A 19,703-nucleotide genomic window follows, 5' to 3' on the forward strand; every position below is an offset into this window, starting at 1 on the left:
AGTAACTCTTAGTAAAAATTGTCATGAATAACTACCAATTCCTTCCTCACTGCTTAGAAAAAGTCGGGAGTGTCTTAGTATCAGTCATTGAGACATTAAGCCTTGAGTGGTAGTAGTTAATTTATTTTCAACATCATGATTAAGACAATTTAGAAGGCTACTTTTGCATTTCTCCCTTTGTCTTCATTTAATTATCTCTTAGTATTGCTTCTTATTAGGCTAAACTACTTTGGTATTTCTAATTAAAAATTAAATATCTTATAATGATCTTGCTTTTGAGGCGACATGCAGACTAATGATGCTGAACCTCTCTCTGTGCAGTTGGCCCTGACCTTGCCTGCTTTGGTTCCCTAATTTAGTAACAGAGCTACAGCTGTGCACTCCTGGGCAGGTTTGGTATGCTGGCACCCGGCCAGGAAGCATGGGTTTCCTAAGCAAATGGACCAGTGGGGATTTGCGGAAAACACAGATGATGTTACATGAGCTTTGCACTTTACAAATTCCCAACTATTTAAAGGAACTCAGCTAACCCACTGCCACCTACATAGACAGTTTGGTTGAAATACACATTCACACTAAATGATGTATTGTTTCCTTTTCCAAAAATCACTCTTCCTTTTTGTATTTTTAATTTCATATTTTGTGGAAATTTTTTGAAAGCACTTTCTCTTTTTAGTGAATGAATAAATGTATCAAAATCAGTTAATTCTATTTATTTTATGCATTTGTAATACCATCCAAAATAGCATCACATAAAAGAGTTGATGATATACAAATGTAATGTGCTTCTGTGTGAGGTAATGAAAGAAAGCTCTGAGAGAGATAAGTTTTAAAAAAAAAATTTTTTTAAATGCCTGGATTTACAAGGCAGCCTGTGTGCCTGCACCTGCTTGGCTGGGCGGGCTGGGTCGCTGTTGTGTCTCTTGCACTGTGAGCATCATTAGTGTTCTGCGTCCTCACTGTGCTCTGGGTGGGTTTGCAGTGTTGCTTCCTTGAATGTTTGAGCACCGGCTGCCTTCCCGTCTGCTGACACTTTTCCTTCCTGTCGGTGCTTCTTGTCGCATATCCATTGCCTCTGGATTTGGAGGGGAGCCTTGAGGCCCCCTCTTTCCCCTTCAAACCCTGATGCATTCCTTTTAGTCTCTGCCTTTCATTGTCAGATGAGGGCCAGCTGCCCACCCTGATCGTCGTTGAACAGTAATTCTACTAGTTGGGATAATGTTCCTAGGGGGAGGGCGGTACATGGATGCTCTGAATCGCACTAAAGCAGTACTAGTTGCAGTATGCAAAAAAAAAATGGTTTTACTCTAAAATGGTTTTACTCAGAGTCAAATTATATCGACTTTGCAATTAAAATTTCTTATTATATAAGTGCCATCCAAAAGTGTTAGTAAGAAAGAATACTGAACCTCATAAATTTCTTGACCAAAAGTGGTCAGGTTAATAATCTTTAAAAATAGTCCGTTTTAAAAATGATCTATTCCTTAACTTTGGTAAATAGGGCAGATGTCCAGTCCTAGTGTGAGGTTTCCTCCCTCCGCTCCCTTCCTTATCTTACTCTCTGCCTCCCACTGTAGTCCATTGCTCTTAAAATCCACATCCCGCGGAGACTGACTCATAGCCCCTCTGCTCTTTGGCCTTCCCTTTGCTTTCCTGAGCGAGCGGCACTATCCTAACAAGGTTTTGTCTGACAAAGAGATGGGCAGAGGGGAGGTCTCTGTTGTCAGAGACTCAAAGTGGCATCCACTGGTTGCTATGCAATGCAAAACATTTGGGAATATCTAGTGTGCAGCTATTTTTGCTGCCTTAGTAAGTTTAATTTCTTAATTGTACTCTATTCATGTTACTGTTATTGCTAGTAATCTTAATTATTTTAAAATAGTATCTTAACAATTACTTTTTAAAGTGGTAAATTTTTCTCCTTTTCCAGATGATCAAGAGGTTATTATTATTAACTACATTTATTCAGTATTTAAACTAGTCTCAATAAATTTTTAAAAACTGTGTTTCCTTCCTGTTGATCTGAGTTACGATTTGGTATCATTTCCTTTCAGCCCTGAAGACTTCCTTTAGTATTTCTTTTGTTTTGGGGGTACGTGCCCCTAGTGGGAACCGAACCCAGGACTCTCTGGTCCGCAAGCCGACACTAACCACTGAGCCAAACCGACCAGGGCTACCTACTATTTCTTATAGGGCAGGTCTGCTAACAACTGATTTTCTCATTTCTTATTCATCTGAGAGTGTCTTTTTTTTTTTTTATCCTCACCTAAGGACATTTTTTTATTTTTTGTTCAGATAGAGTGGGAGGGAGAGAGAGGAAGAGAGAGAGAAACATCGATGTGAAAGGGACACATCGAGTGGCTGCCACCCACACGACCAACCAGGGCCAGGGACAAACTGCAACTGAGGTACGTGCCCTTAGCGGGAACCAAACCTGGGTCTCTCTGGACCACAGTCCGATGCTCTAATCGCTGAGCCAAACCGGCCAGGGCTGGGAGTGTCTTTATTTTTCCTTTCAGCATTTAAATGTCATTTTAGGGTCTTCTGACTTCTACGGTTTCTGATGAGAAGTCAGCTTTTGATTGTATTGTTCTCTGTGTATGAGTCACTTTTCTCTGTGGCTTTCAAGGTTTTCTGTTTCTATTTATCTTTCAGCAGTTTGACTATGCTATGTCTAAGTATGGGCTTCTTTGTGTTTTTCCTACTTGGAATTCATTGAACTTCTTGGATCTGTAGATTAATGCTTTTCATCAAACATAGAACATTTTCAACCATTGTCTTTTAGCATATATTCTTCTGCCATTTTCTCTCTTTCTAGGATTCCCAATATAGACATGATGGCATCCCACAGGCCTCTGAGACACTGATCATTTTCTCTTGATGTTTTCCTGCTCTCAAGATTAATAATTTCTATTGACATGTCTTTGAGTTTACCGACTCTTTCCTCTGCCATCTCAAATCTGATCCTGAGACCATCTAGTGAAGATTTTATTTCAATTATTGTATTTTCAACTTTAGAATTGTTCCTTGGCTCTTTTTATGGCTTGTATTTCTTCTCTTTAGATTCTCTATTGATTGAGTCATTGTCGTCATATTTTTCTTTAGTTTTTTATATAGTTTCCTTTGCTTCTTTAAATACATTTATAATGGCTGCTTTGAAATCTTTGCCAAGTTCAACATCTGGACCCATTCAGAGATAGTTTCTGTTGACTGCTTACCCACTCCCCCAACCCCCAGTTATGGGTCACACTTTGCTATTTCTGAGTGCCTTGTCTTTTTGTTGTGGAAAACTGGACATTTTAGTTAATATATTGCGGCAACTCTGGATTTCGATTTTTTTTTAAGTTATTTTATTTATTTAATTTTTGTTCTTTTCTGTGGTGCAAACTGTAAACTCTTTCTCCTCTGTGGTGTGTAGCCTCTGATGGCTAAGAGCTCAGTCTTACTTATATTTTTTAACTTGGCTCCCTCAAGGTGGCCACTGTGTCTGTATAGCTTAGGGGTAGCCATTGATTTGGAGAGGCTTGCTCAAACCCTTCCAGCCGGCAAAGCTTCTGTCTTACACCAGCTGAACAGTGTTTGGATTGAGGAGTGCTTTCAGAGGGAGCCACATCTGCTCCGCCTGTTACTCTGTGCAGACTCTCGGTCTGCCCTGCACTCACACGTAGTTCCTCAGTTGTCTGAGGATTGGTGGAGAGCGTAGCTAACACTTCATCTGCTCTCTCATTTCCAGAACCTCCCCATTAAATTTATGGCTGTTCAACCACTCATTCCAACTGGGTCTGCAATCCCAGGTTAGCAAAGCAGATGTTGTATGTTTTCCTCATCCTTTTCCTACACAGTTTGCCACTTTTAGCTTTAAAAAAAAAAAGAAAGCTGTGCGATTTTACTCCATCCCCAAATAAAGGATGCCCTCTCTGACTGCCAGACTGCTGGTTTTCATAGTCAACCCTGCCTTGGTAAATTAACATTCTTGAGATTGAGCTTGGGGGTTGGACGGGAGAGGAGGCACCCCAAGCGAGAAAAGGCTGCAGACTCCCACCATTCTTGAATGAAGCTTTAACAGGTTTCCAAAAATAGACGCTTACGAATCTGTCTGCCTTTGGTTGATTTCCAGAACCCTGATATAGATGGTTCTTTACAGTTTTGTCCAGCGTTATGCTTGTTTTTGGTGGAGAGACTTCACTGAGCTCTTCACACCACCTTAAGCCTTTTAAAATCTTCTTAAGCCATGCATGTATTTAATTAGCTATTTAAAATGTTGAAGGGGGATCATGGAGCTTCAGAATCACTATTTTTATTATGAATTTTATGACAACGTCTTCCCATCCTTGGTTCTCTGGCACTTCAATTCTGAAGTTACTGGACAAGGTCCTATTCCATAGTTGTGGACAAAAACACTGAAAATATGCTTTTTAAATGTTCTTTTAATGTTGAGATGCTCTTTCTGTGGGCATATAAACAGCTTTAAAGTGTGTCAAAGTCTTTTTAGCCCTTTTACCTAACCTGGGCTTTAACTTCCTCTCTAGGAAACTTGAACATCATTCTCTTTAATGAAGATGGAGCCTTTTGTCATTTGTTAGCTAATTATTCTTGCCTCAAGCACAGTTAGATAATTTATTTATTTTTTTTGTTTTGTTTTGTTTTGTTTTTGGTATCCTTAGCATTTTTCTGAAGTGTGGCTCACTCAGGACAATGGATGTCCTCTATTCTTGCAAATTTATCTCTAAAACTATAATCAAGACAAACGTAAATCTCAGAAAGCAATAAGATACATATAGAACTTAAGATCTTGTATTTTATTTACTTAGGGCACGATATAACATCAATTTTTATTCTCTTTACTCCAAAGGAATAAAATAAGAAAAGCTACAACATTCTTTTTGTAGATTTTCAACTCTTCAGAGGATGAAAAAAAAAAAAAAAACCCACAGATTTTATCATAAGATGTGTCCAAACAAGTAAGCATGCAATCCATGCAATAATTCCTACAAGAATACAGTATAATTTCAGTGTTGGCTATTTATTTAAAATATGAAACATAATTGGATTATTAAGGACAAGAGCAGATCAACAGTAATATCTAGGCAACAGAAAAGTAAATTAATTTGTTTTATTGTTTTATATGCTACTCTTCTTCTATTAATTGTATCTGTGATACCAATAGCGTCTTGGTGGTGTTTTTGAATCACTAACCTAATTAACATCTATACTAGTCATAGGCTTAAAATGAACTTCCAGGGAAAAGACATGATCCTAAGATGTTTATGGTGTGAACCAGGACCCCACACCAGCATTGCCATTAGGAGCCCATGGTCTGCTTGTTTATTAACTTTTGATTGTGAGATAATAGTAGCTCCCCATGCAGTGATATGTCCCTGTGCTCCGACCTGATCACATTTTTTTGTTTTAATTTTTTTTCCAACTATTACATAGTTTTTCAAAAACTGACCATTGCTACTTCATGGGTCATGAGAGGCGCTGTGTGTAAAGATCTGAATTTGGCTCAAATTCTGTGACTAAATTTTGTTAAGCACCAAGCATGATAATGGTCATGATTAAGAGAGGTATTGGAAACATGTTACAACTTACAGAACACCGTGTAGGCGTAATAATTATTTGAATGATGGTTGTATCTCTATTTTTGTTGAGTCATTCCAAACCAGGATGGCCTTTTTAAGTTGCATTCATTAGTATTCTGTCTGGGACTTCTTTCCTGAAGGAATTCTGTGGCAGAAGCCATTGGTCTGGGAATAGTGAAAGCTTTATCTTTGTGGAAGGATGTGAAGGGATTATGGATCTGTCTTGTTCCATGTCTGAGTAACTTTAACATACTACTCCTGGTGGAAGCATGGGCCATCGGGGCTCAGTACCCCCTCTCCTAGAAGGAGGGTCGTGGGAAGTTGAGTGATGGGACAGGGTTCTAAAGATAGATTTGAGGTAAGATTTAATTTTAAAATTCTTTGAACATTTTTCTGAAGGGCAGCAAGAATAAAATAGAAATATCTGAAAAATTGTGTTAGAAAGACCATGACTAATACAGGCTTGGACCTCAGGAATTTTTTTTTAACATCAAAATCGAAGGTTATAATAATCAGGGTCTCAAAAATGTCGTATGTACACAAGTGTCTCAATGCCCACAACAAGTATTAATATCATATTATATTAGTGTCACATTTTTATATTATTTCCCTTGAGTAGAGTTCAAGATAATTTCTTCTGCTTTTTCTATATAAAAGTTAAAAAAAAAAAGAAAAGATTAGTGCTACTATTTAGAGTGTTAGACCTTTTTTATGGAGAACATAAGGAAAAACATGCTTAAATGTTGATTATCAACATTTTCCAAGCTTTCTCTACATGCTCTGTCAAAAAAGTGGACCATGGTCTTGGCCGGTGTGGTTCAGTTGGTTAAGCATCACCCCACACACTGAGCACATGCCAGGGTTTCGGGCTTGATCCCCAGTAGGGGAATGCAGGAGGTAGCCTATCGATGTTTCTCTCTCATCAATGTTTCTCTCTCTCCCTCTCCCTTCTTCTCTCTTTAAAATCAATTTTAAAAAAATACACATTGGAAAAAAAAGTGTACCATGGCCAAATGAATGGGAAACTGAACTGATGGTGAATCACAATTGAATGGGTTTTCCAACTGGGTAACTGTTCTTCAGCATGCTAATATACATCATGGTAAGCAGTGTAACACACATATTGTTTTTCCTAAACTTAATTTGAGCCCTGTCTGGTTTGGCTCAGTGGTTAGAATGTCAGCCCGCGGACCAGAGAGTCCTGGGTTTGGTTCTCGTTAAGGGCACGTACTTCAGTTGCAGTTCATCCCAGGCCCCAGTTGGGGTTGTGCAGGTGGCAACCAGTCGATGTGTCTCTCTCACATCGACGTTTTTTTCTCTCTCTCTCTCCCTCCCACTCTATCTGAAGATAAATGTAAGTGTCCTTGGGTGAGGATAAAAAAATAAATAAGTAAAATAAAGTTAATTTAACCACTGTCCTGTGAACATAGTTGGAATAAAGACTGCCCTAGGTGAGTGGTGTCCCATAAACTCCGTCACAACTATTATTGCAAACATTTATTTTTGACAAATGAATGTAAAAATTAAGTATGCTCTTTTTAAGTTGCTTTTTTGGGGTGTCGTTTTGACATTGTTTGTTTGTTAGTTTATTTATTCATTTATTTTATTGTACTGCCGGTTCCAGTAATAAGGCAAGTAGAGCATAAAATAAATTTGCAAGAGGTTATTATTCTTGGAAACTTTATGCACAACTAACTCATTTCTGAAAGGAATACAACTTATTGGGCACAAGTCTTCTGTTCACATTGAACTGTTGGGTATTCTTTATGGGCCTGCAAGTTTTATTGTTCTCTTTGTTCCGTTGTTCTGCTACTTCCTGTTATTGAGGGTATTTGAAAGCTTTGTTAATGCAATGCCCGACAAAAGATTTACAGAGCACAGTAAAAGGTTCTGAACTCCGGCGTATATTGACCTGCTCTTGACAAGACAGTAGTACTACTTTGTAATATTTTTCCAAGGTTGGGGAATAAATAGACATCTGAAGAAATACATTTTTATGTGTTCTCTTTAGAAGCGCCATACTATTGTCTGTATTACTTATATTTAGCAGAAACTATATAAACTTTGATATTTTTTCATTTTAGAATGCCAGAACTGGTGAGACCCTCAGCAACATAGATTTGCATAGCAGCACTGTATATACATATGTATTAAATATGGGGGTTTTGTTGCATTGTATTTCAGTGAACTGAAATGTCATTAGGAAATCCAACTTTTAATCTGAAATCCCAATTTTAGAATTGTTGCATCTCTTATTCTGAGGAGTCCCGAAGTATGTGAAGAAGTACCATATTAGCATGTGATTAATTTAAATTTTGCATTAACATAAAAGTAATACATGAGCATGGGAATAAATATTTAAACAGTATAGGGAAGTTTAAAAATGAAAAGTTAACATCTTCCCATGCTTCCATTTCATTCCTCTCCTTGGTATTAATCACCACTGAGTACTCTGTTTTCATTCTGATGATGGTTTCCTCCATAATTCTAATCAGTAGCAGGTAATAAATCTAGAGATTTGTTGCTTTTGTAGTAAGATTGGCAACCAATATGTCCAAATTCAGAATTCTCTAATGTAAAATTTCTCATGTTGACATTGATAATGTGAGTTTCTTATAAAGGGTAAATGTTTAGAAATCAAAGTGTAGTTTGAATTTAATGTGGAATTCTTTTTTTTTTTTTTTTTATCATCCTCACCCGAGGACATTTTTCCATTTAGGTAGAGTGGGAGGGAGAGAGAGGAACAGAGAGAGAGAAACATCGATGTGAAAGGGACACATCTAGTGGTCGCCACCCGCACAACCAACCAGGGCCGGGGACAAACTGCAACCTAGGTACGTGTCCTTAGTGGGAACTGAACCTGGGTCTCTCTGGACCGCAGGCCGATGCTCTAACCACTGAGCAAAACTGGCCAGGGCTTAATGTGGAATTCTTTTAATTAATGGAGAGCTTTTTTAAAACTATGGTTCCTATGTGGAGCATGATGTAGTTTTCAGTGGTTTCTAAGTATTCTATCTTTTTATGAACCAGTTTCTATTTTTCAAGGTAGTTACTTTTCTTATGTGAATTCCAGGGAAATAAACTAGAATGGATCAATTCAAAATGTATGTACACTAAAAGTCTTCTCTTTAAAATTTCTCTCTGTATTAATTTGAGTTTAGAAAGTGAAATGAAAGCGATCATTATAATGCTATTTTATTCAGATAGTGAAATATGGATTGCTTGTAGTTATTCTCTGCAAAGGCGTAAAATAAAAAATAAATTTTTATTCTGGCCTATGATGCTGTGACATTTTTTGAGGCGGTGATTATAATAGTTTTATGCCAACAATGGCCACCTGGTGATCTCATTCAGGTCCAAAACTCCATTGTGCCACCTCAATAAAGAGGAAGAAAGCCGACCTGGAAGAAATCTCTGGGAAACAGACAATCACTAAAAAATAGCAAAATGAAAATCTGCGTATGTGGTCTCCAAGGGTCTCGCAGAATGAGGACGACAGAGGATTTTTCTAAGTAACAATCCATGTATTGACAAAAGCAATAATAAAGATGCTAAGTTTTAGAATAAATGCTTTTAAATTTCAAAGGCAGAATGTATCTAAAGAAGAGATAGAGGCCTCTCTGCCTAGCAGTTAGTTATATTGTAGTTGGCACTCAGGAAGAGTACTTTCAAGATACTTTTTCTTATCTTCTACAATATTCTCAGTGACATTTTGCTGGGCAACTCAAGTGTCAAATCAACTATTTGGTTAGATAAACAAGAAACACCTGCTGAATAACTTATTTTGAGCAACATTGAAAGAAACTTTAGTGCATAATTTAATCACACACAAAGCACCAGGTCAAATGTCAAAATAATGTGATTTTCTTCTTTGAGGTCTGTGTTTTAACATTTTAAAATTTCTATTGAGTATTAATTACCAAGCTTGACACCCAGACGTAGATATTTAAGTCACCTCAGTGTCTACTGTGTTTCTCAGATGTCAGATGTTTTAGAGTATTTTCTTTTAAAGTTCCCAAATATTTGTCTTTCATAAGTAAGAGGACTTCTTAATTGCTTGTTTGATATTGTTTATAATAGGCAAATGCATAGTTAATAGATATTCTTCAGTGAGCTTTCTGGTATTGTTTATTTTATTCTCCATTGTGATTATTTGTTATTAAACCTAACCTGCCACACATCCCAAGTTATGGATGGATATATGCAAGCTCCTTATGATTGGTTTTAATGTTTTCATTTGACCAAGGAAGGTGGTCCTGCCCATTTTCTGAAAATCACCTACTTCCTAAGAGTTCCTTTCTCTATGTTACATGTGACAAACATGTACATACTGTGTTCATAATTGTTTCTGTGATAAAACTACGTCAATTAAAAAGGTACTCGTATTTGCAATTTACATTTAGAATATTATACAGCATAATGAGCTGAAAATTTAACATATTGTTTTCTGACATGTATTGTTCAATTATATGGGATATTTCATTTAATCACATCAGGCATGTGTTATTTGTGTTATTCTATCTTTTTAAAATTTTTTTTCTTTTTTTTTTTTTTTTTTTATCCTCACCTGAGGATATTTTTCCATTTTTTTGTACAGATAGAGTGGAAGGGAGAGAGAGGAAGGGAGAGAGAGAGAGAAACATCAATGTGAAGGGACACATCGAGTGGCTGCCACCCACACGACCAACCAGGGCCGGGGACAAACTGCAACCGAAGTACGTGCCCTTAGCGGGAACCGAACCCGGGTCTCTCCAGACCGCAGGCCGACGCTCTAACCGCTGAGCCAAACTGGCCAGGGCTTAAAAATTTTTTTCTTTATTATAAAGAGAGAGGAAGTGAGAGGGAGAGAGAGAAACATCGATGAGAGAGAACTTTGATTGTCCACCTCCTGCATGCCCCCCACTGGGGATCGGGCCCACAATGTGCCCTGACCAGGAATCAAACCAGCGACCTCTTGGTGCATGGGTCGACGCTCAACCACTAAGCCACACCAGGCGGACTATTCTATCTTTTTTTTATAGATGATTTTTTAAACATCAAACCAATGATCCAAAGTTGCACAGCTGATGAGAAATAGGAATATGGCTTGAACCTATTTCTACATACCAGAGTATGTGCCTTCCACCGCCCAATCTAGAGAAAGAGAATAAATATAAAGAGGGACACTTACTGTTACGTAGAATGGAACTTGGCACTGAAATATTGTCATTTATTTCTCTGCATGCTCTCCCTAACCTGGTGTGCTTTGGAGCTCAAATTAGAGCTGTTTTTAGTGGTACCGGAAAAGCCAGTGCTTGAAAAATACTAAGCCTTGCTATTGACCCTGTGGTCACTGGCTTGGCACGGAGTGGGTGGCTTCCTTCCCATTCCCGTTTAAATTTTGGATTAGGTCAGTGTGCATCAGCAGACAATGATGATTTAGAGGGAACTTACTGCTTTCCCTTTTGAAATTGCACTCTAATGTTATTTTTATGCTTTGTGTAAGTAATTACTATGTGGTAACAATGAAATCATTTTCAGGATATTCTGTAAGTAGCTGAAAAGTTGGAAGGTATTGAAGATGTAGCATAAAAGTAAATAATACAAACTGTGAAGTTAGGGTTATTTTAGGCACACTAAAGAAATAAAGTATCCAAACTGATGCTCACTCCTTGGGGAGGAGTGATGACAGGGAGACCAGCTGAAGAGTAGGATTCTACTGATATTCCAAAAAGACTGCATTGTAACTCTATCAGTAATACCATGTTAATTTCAAGATGACATATCAATGAATACTTTTGAAAGTGTCAGTAATAAATTTATTAAGGATAAAGTTATAGACTATTTTATTTTGTTGTTTTTTTTTATCCTCACCCGAGGACATTTTTTGTTCAGATAGAGAGGGAGGGAGAGAGAGGAAGAGAGAGAGAGAGAAACATCGACGTGAAGGGACACATCGAGTGGCTGCCACCCGCACGACCAACCAGGGCCGGGGACAAACTGCAACCGAGGTACATGCCCTTAGCGGGAACCGAACCCGGGTCTCTCGGGACCGCAGGCCGACGCTCTAACCGCTGAGCCAAACCGGCCAGGGCTAGACTATTTTATTAAAAAGAAACAATACCATATTGAAAAAAAACTTCAGAAAAATGCAACTAACTCATTATTAGAAATAAAAGCAGCTGAGAAACTGATTAAATGATATGAATTTATATAAAAAATAATTTACTTATTTCTAATATCTGGATCATCAGTGTATGGAATTTAAAAAATTTTGCTGTAATATACATTTTTTAACTGCTATAAAGAATTTTATTTTTAAAATAATTTGTGTTACTTTTTTATTTTAACATAACTATAAATCAATGTACTTTGCTCTTGTATGGATTTTATTTAAAAATTCAGACTAACAAACCTCAGAGGAGGGGGGTGGGGAGAGGGAAGAGATAAATCAAAGAACTTATATGCAGATGTGCATAACCAGTGGGCATAGGCACCAGTGCTGTTGGGGGATGGTGGGAGGGTGTCAATGGGGGAAAAGGAGAAACATCTGTAACAAAAATAAATTACTTAATAGCCCTGGCCGGTTTGGCTCAAGGTTGGAGCCTCGGCCTGCAGACCAGAGAGTCCCGGGTTCAGTTTCCGCTAGGGGCACGAACCAAAAAAAAAATTTTTTTAAATAATTAATTAATTAATAAAAAAATAAAAGAGATGAGCACATTTGGGATGGAATTCCTTCAGGGGCAGAGAGCAGTTATTAAAAATGCTCCTGTTAACAGTAAGGCTTTTTCTGTAAGTGGTGAGATAGTAAGCATTTTTAGGCCTCGCAGGCCACACAGGGTCTCTGTCTCATAATCTTCTCTGTTTTTGTTGGTTGTTGGCTTTTCCCATCCTTTAAAGTGTAAAATCCAGCCAGAGCTTGCAAGGAGCGCAAAAGCAGGCGCCGGGCCCGACGTGCCCGAGAGCTCTCGTTCCACAGCCCCTGGTCTACAGCAGTGAGGAAAGCTAATCTGTGTAATCGGGCAGCAAGAGGCCAGTGCACGTTCTGTCCGGTAGAGAAGCCATTTCTGATGCTAATCTAAGCCTGAACACACTGCACTGTGCCCGGGGCGTGCCGTCAGTGGTGGGAGCATGGGAAACCCTAGCTCTAGGACAGGGTCGGGGAGAAGGCAGAGAGGTGGTATCACAACACTGCAGCTTGGAAGTTCCAGGATGCAGACTTGTCCTGCACAGTTTCCTACAGAGCCTCAGGCGGGACGCGCTGTCCCGGGACAGAGTACGTGTCCCTCCCCTCGAGCGTGCTTCCTCTGTTCAGAGGTGCTTCGTGGGCATTTTCCCTGAGAAGGACAAAGTACCTTGTAAAGAGCTTCTCAACCTTCAGACTTGGTGATTTAGTGAATAACAGGGACATAATCGTACTCACCACGGAACAGATTACAAATAAGGACAATAATGAGGGGCCATGAGCAGTCCTCAGAGGATATGTAACAGAATTCACAAGGCTGGGCAATATCTAAAAAATTACCTACCAATAATTTCATTTTATTATTGTAATATTTACTGTGGTACATTTTCCAAAAACATCCTTATTCTCAGTCTAAGAAGTTTCTGTTGAGTTCTCATGAACCAGGTGCACTTACTGGGGTACTATAATTTATATTTTTAAGTCTCCTACTGTACACGTAGGTAAAATCACAAAAGTAGCAAAAACCAGGTACCTTGAAGTGACTGTTCTTTTCTCACCGTAGAATAACTTCCACTTCATCGAGCAGCAGAAGCCGTAGTAACAGACTTCTGGCTCGGATTCACCCTGTTGTGTCTCTACTTTTTCTATGCCAACACTCTCTCCATTAAAAAAAATTCTGGCCCTGGCCGGTTTGGCTCAGAGGTCAGAGCGTTGGCCTGCGGTCCAGAGAGACCTGGGTTCGGTTCCCGCTAAGGGCATGTACCTTGGCTGCAGTTTGTCCCCGGCCCTGGTTGGTTCGTGTGGGTGGCGGCCACTCGATGTGTCCCTTTCACATCGATGTTTCTCTCTCTTCCTCTCTCTCCTTCCCGCTCTATCTGAGTAAAAAATGGAAAAATGTCCTCGGGTGAGGATAAAAAAAAAAAAAAAAAAAAAAAAAAAAAAAAAATTCTGGCCCTGGCCGGTTTGGCTCAGAGGTCAGAGCGTTGGCCTGTGGACCAGAGAGACCAGGTTCAGTTCCCGCTAAGGCCACGTACCTCGGCTGCAGTCTGTCCCCAGCCCCAGATGGGGCCGTGTGGGTGGCAGCCAGTCGATGTGTCCCTTTCACGTCGATGTTTCTCTCTGTCTCTTCCTCCCTCTCTCCCTCTCGCTCTATCTGGAAATGAATGCAAAAATGTCCTCAGGTGCAGATTAAAAAAAAAAAAGTCGGGCTCTGGCTGGTGTTGCTCAGTGGTTAGAGCATTGGCCCAAGCACCAGTGTCACAGGTTCACTTCCTGGTCAAGGACATGTACCTGGGTTTCAGGTTCAATCCCTGGCCTGGGTCACGGCATGTGCAGGAGGCAACCAATCTCACATTGATATTTCTCTCCCTCCATCTCCCTCCCTTCATCCCTTCCATTCTCTCTAAAAATTAATGGAAAAATATCCTTGGATGAGGATTAACAACAACAACAAAAATTCTGGCAGGCTCATTTAAAGACACCTACCTAGGTTGGATTATTTGCATACTAGACCTAAGCCCCGTGCCTCAGTATTCATATCTATAGAAGTAGCTGCAGCTACTGGTTTTATTTGGTTGAACTGTTACAGTATTGATTTCATTTTATTTAATCAACTCAATCTAATCAGGATGCGATTTATCTTCATTTTGATTTTGGTTGTAGAGGTTGGCGATTTGAAGGAGCTGCAGACACTAGACATTTCTACCAATCGTTTGCTAGCTTTACCCGAGAGGCTTCACCTGTGCCTTTCTCTGCAGTACCTCACCGTGGACCGAAACCGTCTGTGGCGTGTGCCACGCCACCTCTGCCAGCTGCCCAGCCTCAATGAGCTCTCCATGGCTGGAAACCGCCTTGCATTCTTGCCTCTTGGTAAGTGATGGTGTATCTGTGAGGAAGCAAAGAAGCCAGAGCATAGGATGGAAAGCCTTCGGTTCCTTGACTAGGAGGCTCAGTTAGCTTTCTTCATTGTGTTTATCTTGAAGATTGCCTCTCTAAATCCATCTTTGCAGTGAGGAACGCATCATACCCAGGTGACAAAGTTTATTTCAGTTCAGGATTTCAGGTTTTAAAAAAGAAATCTGTGCTAAAAATTTGATTAGGGACAAAATGATATGAGATGAAGGAATTGGAATATGTGTATATATACAGACATGTATTATATGTATTTTATTCATATATATGCAATTGACAGGGATTATAGAGCAACATGAAAGAATAGTACTGGTACCAGTACACCTGCTTGCTGTGGTCTTCTATGTAGAAACATTCGTATCAGGTATTCGAATCATTAGCTTTGCTAGGTAGCCAGACTACAACATTTTAAAGACCTTGAAGTTGGCTAAACTGCTTGCTCAGCTAGAAATGTCGCTCTGGCTAATAAATAACATATTACCCACTGTAGATTTCTATAGCTGGCCCATTCTGCCATAATATATGTGAACGGACATAGGCCTTTAACAAAACAACACATCTATTTTCACTGAAAATTGAATTATTTTAACTTGTGAGAAACAGAAGTGTCACTTTAAAAAAAATTTTTAAAGATGAAGCCCCACAGAACCCTAAACTGTCACAATACGCATTGTCTGATTTTACTCATAAACACATTTTTTATAATGAATAATTTATCTCTGAGGGTAGTGAATAATTTACTAGTCCCTGAAAGGAAATAGTTTCCCAATACTACAGCACAATATTATTTTCAATTAAAAATAACTTGGAGACATGAAAATCAATTTGAGTAATGACAAATAATTACCTAATTTAAGAAGATTACTTTTCTGTAAATATAATTAAATTCTATACTTATGAAATTAACAAAATAAAATAAACCATTTCAGAAGGAAGCTACATTTCAAAGAAAATCGAGCTTCGCCCTGGCCAGTTTAGCTCAGCGGTTAGAGCGTCGGCCCACGGACCAGGGAGTCCTGGGTTCAGTTTCCGCTAAGGGCACGTACCTCGGTTATGGTTCATCCCCGGCCCCGGTTGGGTTTGTGCGGGAAGCAACCAATCGATGTGTCTCTCTCACGTCGATGTTTCTCTCTCTCTCTTCCTTCCTCCCTCCCTCCCACTCTATCTGAAGATAAATGGCAAAAATATCCTCGGGTGAGGATTAAAAAAAAAAAGAAAATAGAGCTTCTTTTCAAGCGAGAAAAACACCATATATAAAAGGTTATATATCTGCTGCATAAACCACTGGTTACGGAACAGCCCCCGGGACAGGCACCAGGTTACAGATGCAAAGACCCAGGCTCCATCTAGCATGGGCCTCCGTGTCCTCCACATGCTTCATCTGACCCTTCCGATAGTTCTCAGCATGAGCCAGCTTCGGTTCACAGAGAGGAGGCCAGGAAAGGCCTGCAGTGCACAGACTTCATAGACGGACAGCTACAGGCTTAATTATTTTCTTCCTCATGTTAAAAAAAAAGGACGAGAAGACGGTTAATGTTGCTGCGCACTTGAATTTCCTCATCGGCACAGATGACCCCGTCTCTCATCCCCTGCAGCATTGTGTGGGCAGCCTCCCTGGCAGCTCTGCGTTGTCTCATCCATTTCCTTCAGATTCATTCACTGCTTTTCCGCAGAGAGCGGAACTGTTCTTGGAAACGTAGCAAGTAGGGCTGCTCTGGACAGTAGTCGGAGATACCGCGTGTAGACACACACGTGACTGAAGCCTGCAAATCATGTGTAACCAGGATCCCACGGGCATAACACAGCAACTTGAAAGCTTATGCAAGGGGTGCTGTAATACCTCTGCCTGTGACTGGAGGTAGGCATTTAATTTTGGGGTCTACATACTGAATTCTGTTTCTTGCCAAAGAAGTTTGACTTAGGAGAAAAGCAGTGTTTTTTAGGGCTTCATAGATGAATGTCAGACTATAGCCTCTTCAAAAAACCAGTATAGAAGCTATACGTAAGGATGAGTTAAATCGCTTGTAATATCATCATTAACATTCTTTTCAAAAGAAGCATCACTGCCCTGGCCTGTTTGGCTCAGTGGTTAGAGCGTCGGCCTGCGGTCCGGAGAGACCCGGGTTCGGTTCCCGCTAAGGGCATGTACCTCGGTTGCAGTTTGTCCCCGGCCCTGGTTGGTTGTGCGGGTGGCAGCCACTCGATGTGTCCCTTTCACATCGATGTTTCTCTCTCTCTCTCTTCCTCTCTCTCCCTCCCACTCTATCTGAACAAAAAATGGAAAAATGTCCTCGGGTGAGGATAAAAAAAAAAAAAAAAAAGAAGCATCACTAAGAAAGGATACCCCCATTTGAGTGACAGATTAATCTGCAAACAAGCTTAATTCACTGTGGTGACTATCACTGAGAAGAAAAGGGCAATTAACCCCTTGAGCTTAGCGCTCTGCGATTTAATAGAGGCCTTGAAATGTGTTTGTTGTTGATTCAATATGGCTCTTTACACTAAGTAGCTCACAAAGTTGTGACTCCCATCTGGGCTTCTGAAAGTGTAAGAAAATACAAAGAAAAGGTTTTTTTCCTCTAAGGCCTTTTCACCAGGTGTTCCTGGTTTCTCTTGCATAATTAATAAACCTGATTATTCAGTAATGCCTACAGCTACTGAGTGTTGAATAATAGATACAATACTGTGAGGTTTTCCATGCACATCGGCTCTGGAAGAGCATTCTTTGCTTAGCCCCCAGGAAGTGCTATGTCAGCTAAACTCATTGTCAATAACAATGTCGTAGTTTAAGAAAACAAAAGTTGTGCCCATGTTAACTGGGGACATTTTTGAGTGTTAAGTTAGAAAACTGTGAATGATTTCTTACCCAAGAACTTTTGGCAAATGACATTGAGATTTCTAGAATATCCTGTATAAACTACCGTGTAGTAAACCCAAAAGTTAGCAGAGAATACCTTTCTGGTAATGGAAAAGTATTTGTGTTTTGCCCTGGCCAGTTTGGCTCAGCAGTAGAGCATCGACCCGAGGACAGTGAGTCACGGGTTCGATTCCGGCCCAGGGCACCTACCTCTGTTGCATTTCGTCCCCAGCCCTGGTCGGGGTCATGCGGGAGGTATCCACTCGATGTGTCCCTCTCATGTCGATGTTTCTCTCTCTCTCCTTCCCACTCTATCTAAAGACAAATAGAAAAATATCCTCAGGTGAGGATTAAAAAAATAAAAAAGGAAATTATTTGGGTTTCTAGACCAGCCCCAGAGTTGTTCCCTGGAGTGTCGCTAGCGAAGTGCTTATTTCTCAGGAAGAGGTCGTTACTCTCTGTGCCGGAGACGTGGGCTGTGAGGGATACGACAGCTCCTTGACTCCTATGGCTTGTTCTCTGTGGCTTGGTGAGGATGCAAAACTGTCCCTTTCATCACATAACAGGAGATCACTCCAGTTTTTTGGAGTAGTTGTAGTTGGTTTGTCTTTGTAGGAATTGGGTACCTTGTATGGAAAAACATATAGTTTATACTAAGTAGCAGTGTGGTTTTAGAAACTAGCATCTAGGCATTTTAGAACCCATGCTAAAATCCCTTCACTTACTGCAATAGCATATAAGACACAAATCTGTTAGCTGTATTTGTTTGTATTGCTTCTTATTCCTATTTTCTCTCTATCTTCTTAGAAAGTCAGGAAAAAAGAATTGCTGTTCACTATTTTTGAAGAAAATATCAAAGTCTACACAGTGGGATCTATTCGAACTTCAAACCAATATAGCAACCACATGGAAACCAGTTAATAGTTTCATAATCTCAGACTTAGAGATAAATGCAAACTGTACTTAGTAAGACCTGAATATATTTTGCCTACAGTTTGAAGAACTCCTGCCTTGAGGTCATTGTTTAACGGGAGTAGTTTGCAAAGTTTGTGGTTTAAATAAGTTTCAGTGCTGAAAAGTTTTTTCTAGTACAGACCGAAGTCCCATTGATTGGAATTGCTTCTGTGTTTGAGTAAAAGGTATGATGATCGCCTTCCAAAGGGAGACCCAGAGAGGCCAGAAATTGTGTTCTGTCTCGGGTTCTGTAGGAACTGTTGGGCAGGCTGTAATCAATGGCATGAAGAAAGAAATGAAAAGAAGGGCTTGAAACAAGGTTCTAAAGTGACTGGAAACAAAGGGGGAAATGGGAGAGAATTATTCCATTAATTACAGTCCACACAGACCTTGTTTCAGGAGTGAGGCTATAACTCTGGAATGTTTATTTCTTTAAGAAAATGGATGTTCAGAGCTCCTTTTGAGCTCTTTTTGCAAGTATTCATAACAAATTCTTTTCATCTTGGTGCTGCTTACTCATCTGACCCTTCCCTACTGTAAACCTTGCTGATAACCTCGGCTTTGTTTTTCTTCCATCACATCAGGCCTTTGCTTTCGCCTTCAGTTTTCTTAGGGAGTTAATAGGATTATTTAATGTGGCTTCTGCAGCATGAGTCAGACATTTACTTTAAATAATAAATCAATTACTTGTAATGATCAATTATTATATTATATTAACTAAGCTAATGTGCAAGGAGAAAAGTTCACCAAGAGTAGGTGAGCCTTAAATGGACAGATGTATATTTTTCTCGAAGTTTTGGAGTAGGATTTGGGGCTAGGGAGTGATTAATAAGAAAAGTTAACCCTGTTTTCTCAAATACCAATTTAAAAAAGAAGAGAGGCCTGTTGCTCGTTCTTTAACAGGTACAGGTGTGAATCTTAGAAAAATAAGGGGTACAAGGGCTAGAACCTTGAGCAAAATCTTTGCCAGACAAGTTTTTGTTTGACTTGGTTCTGGAACTTATAGAGTTATTGAAACAGCGATGAGAATGTGCAGTACTAGTAAAGTCTGGGAGACATTGCCGGCTGAATTTAAAGCAAGAATCTGGAGTTTCTATCAGTCATAGTTCTCAGTCAAGTTCTTCAGACTTCTGCGGGGGAGGAAACCAGGTCCAAGTCCAGCTGAGCAGCCGCTGGAGGGGAGCTGCAGAGCGAAGCCACTCTGCTCTCCGTGCTGCCATGGCGCGGGGGGGCG

The 19,703-nt window shown here is 39.8% G+C and overlaps 1 protein-coding gene across 2 annotated transcripts in view; it reads left to right on the forward strand.

Moving 5' to 3' along the window:
• Nucleotides 1-19,703, forward strand: part of LRRC28 (leucine rich repeat containing 28) — a 77,941-nt gene that overhangs the window by 26,830 nt on the left and 31,408 nt on the right. Inside the window, exon 6 of one of the 2 annotated variants that reach the window (XM_036277924.1) lies at nucleotides 14,410-14,616. The exons of the other annotated variant lie outside the window; for it this stretch is intronic. Coding sequence (XP_036133817.1) covers nucleotides 14,410-14,616 — 207 coding nt within the window. The remainder of the gene's footprint in view (nucleotides 1-14,409; nucleotides 14,617-19,703) is intronic. 2 annotated transcript variants of the gene reach the window in all.

Source organism: Molossus molossus, unplaced genomic scaffold (genome assembly GCF_014108415.1).
Source record: "Molossus molossus isolate mMolMol1 unplaced genomic scaffold, mMolMol1.p scaffold_m16_p_24, whole genome shotgun sequence".
Classification (NCBI taxonomy): Eukaryota; Metazoa; Chordata; class Mammalia; order Chiroptera; family Molossidae; genus Molossus; species Molossus molossus.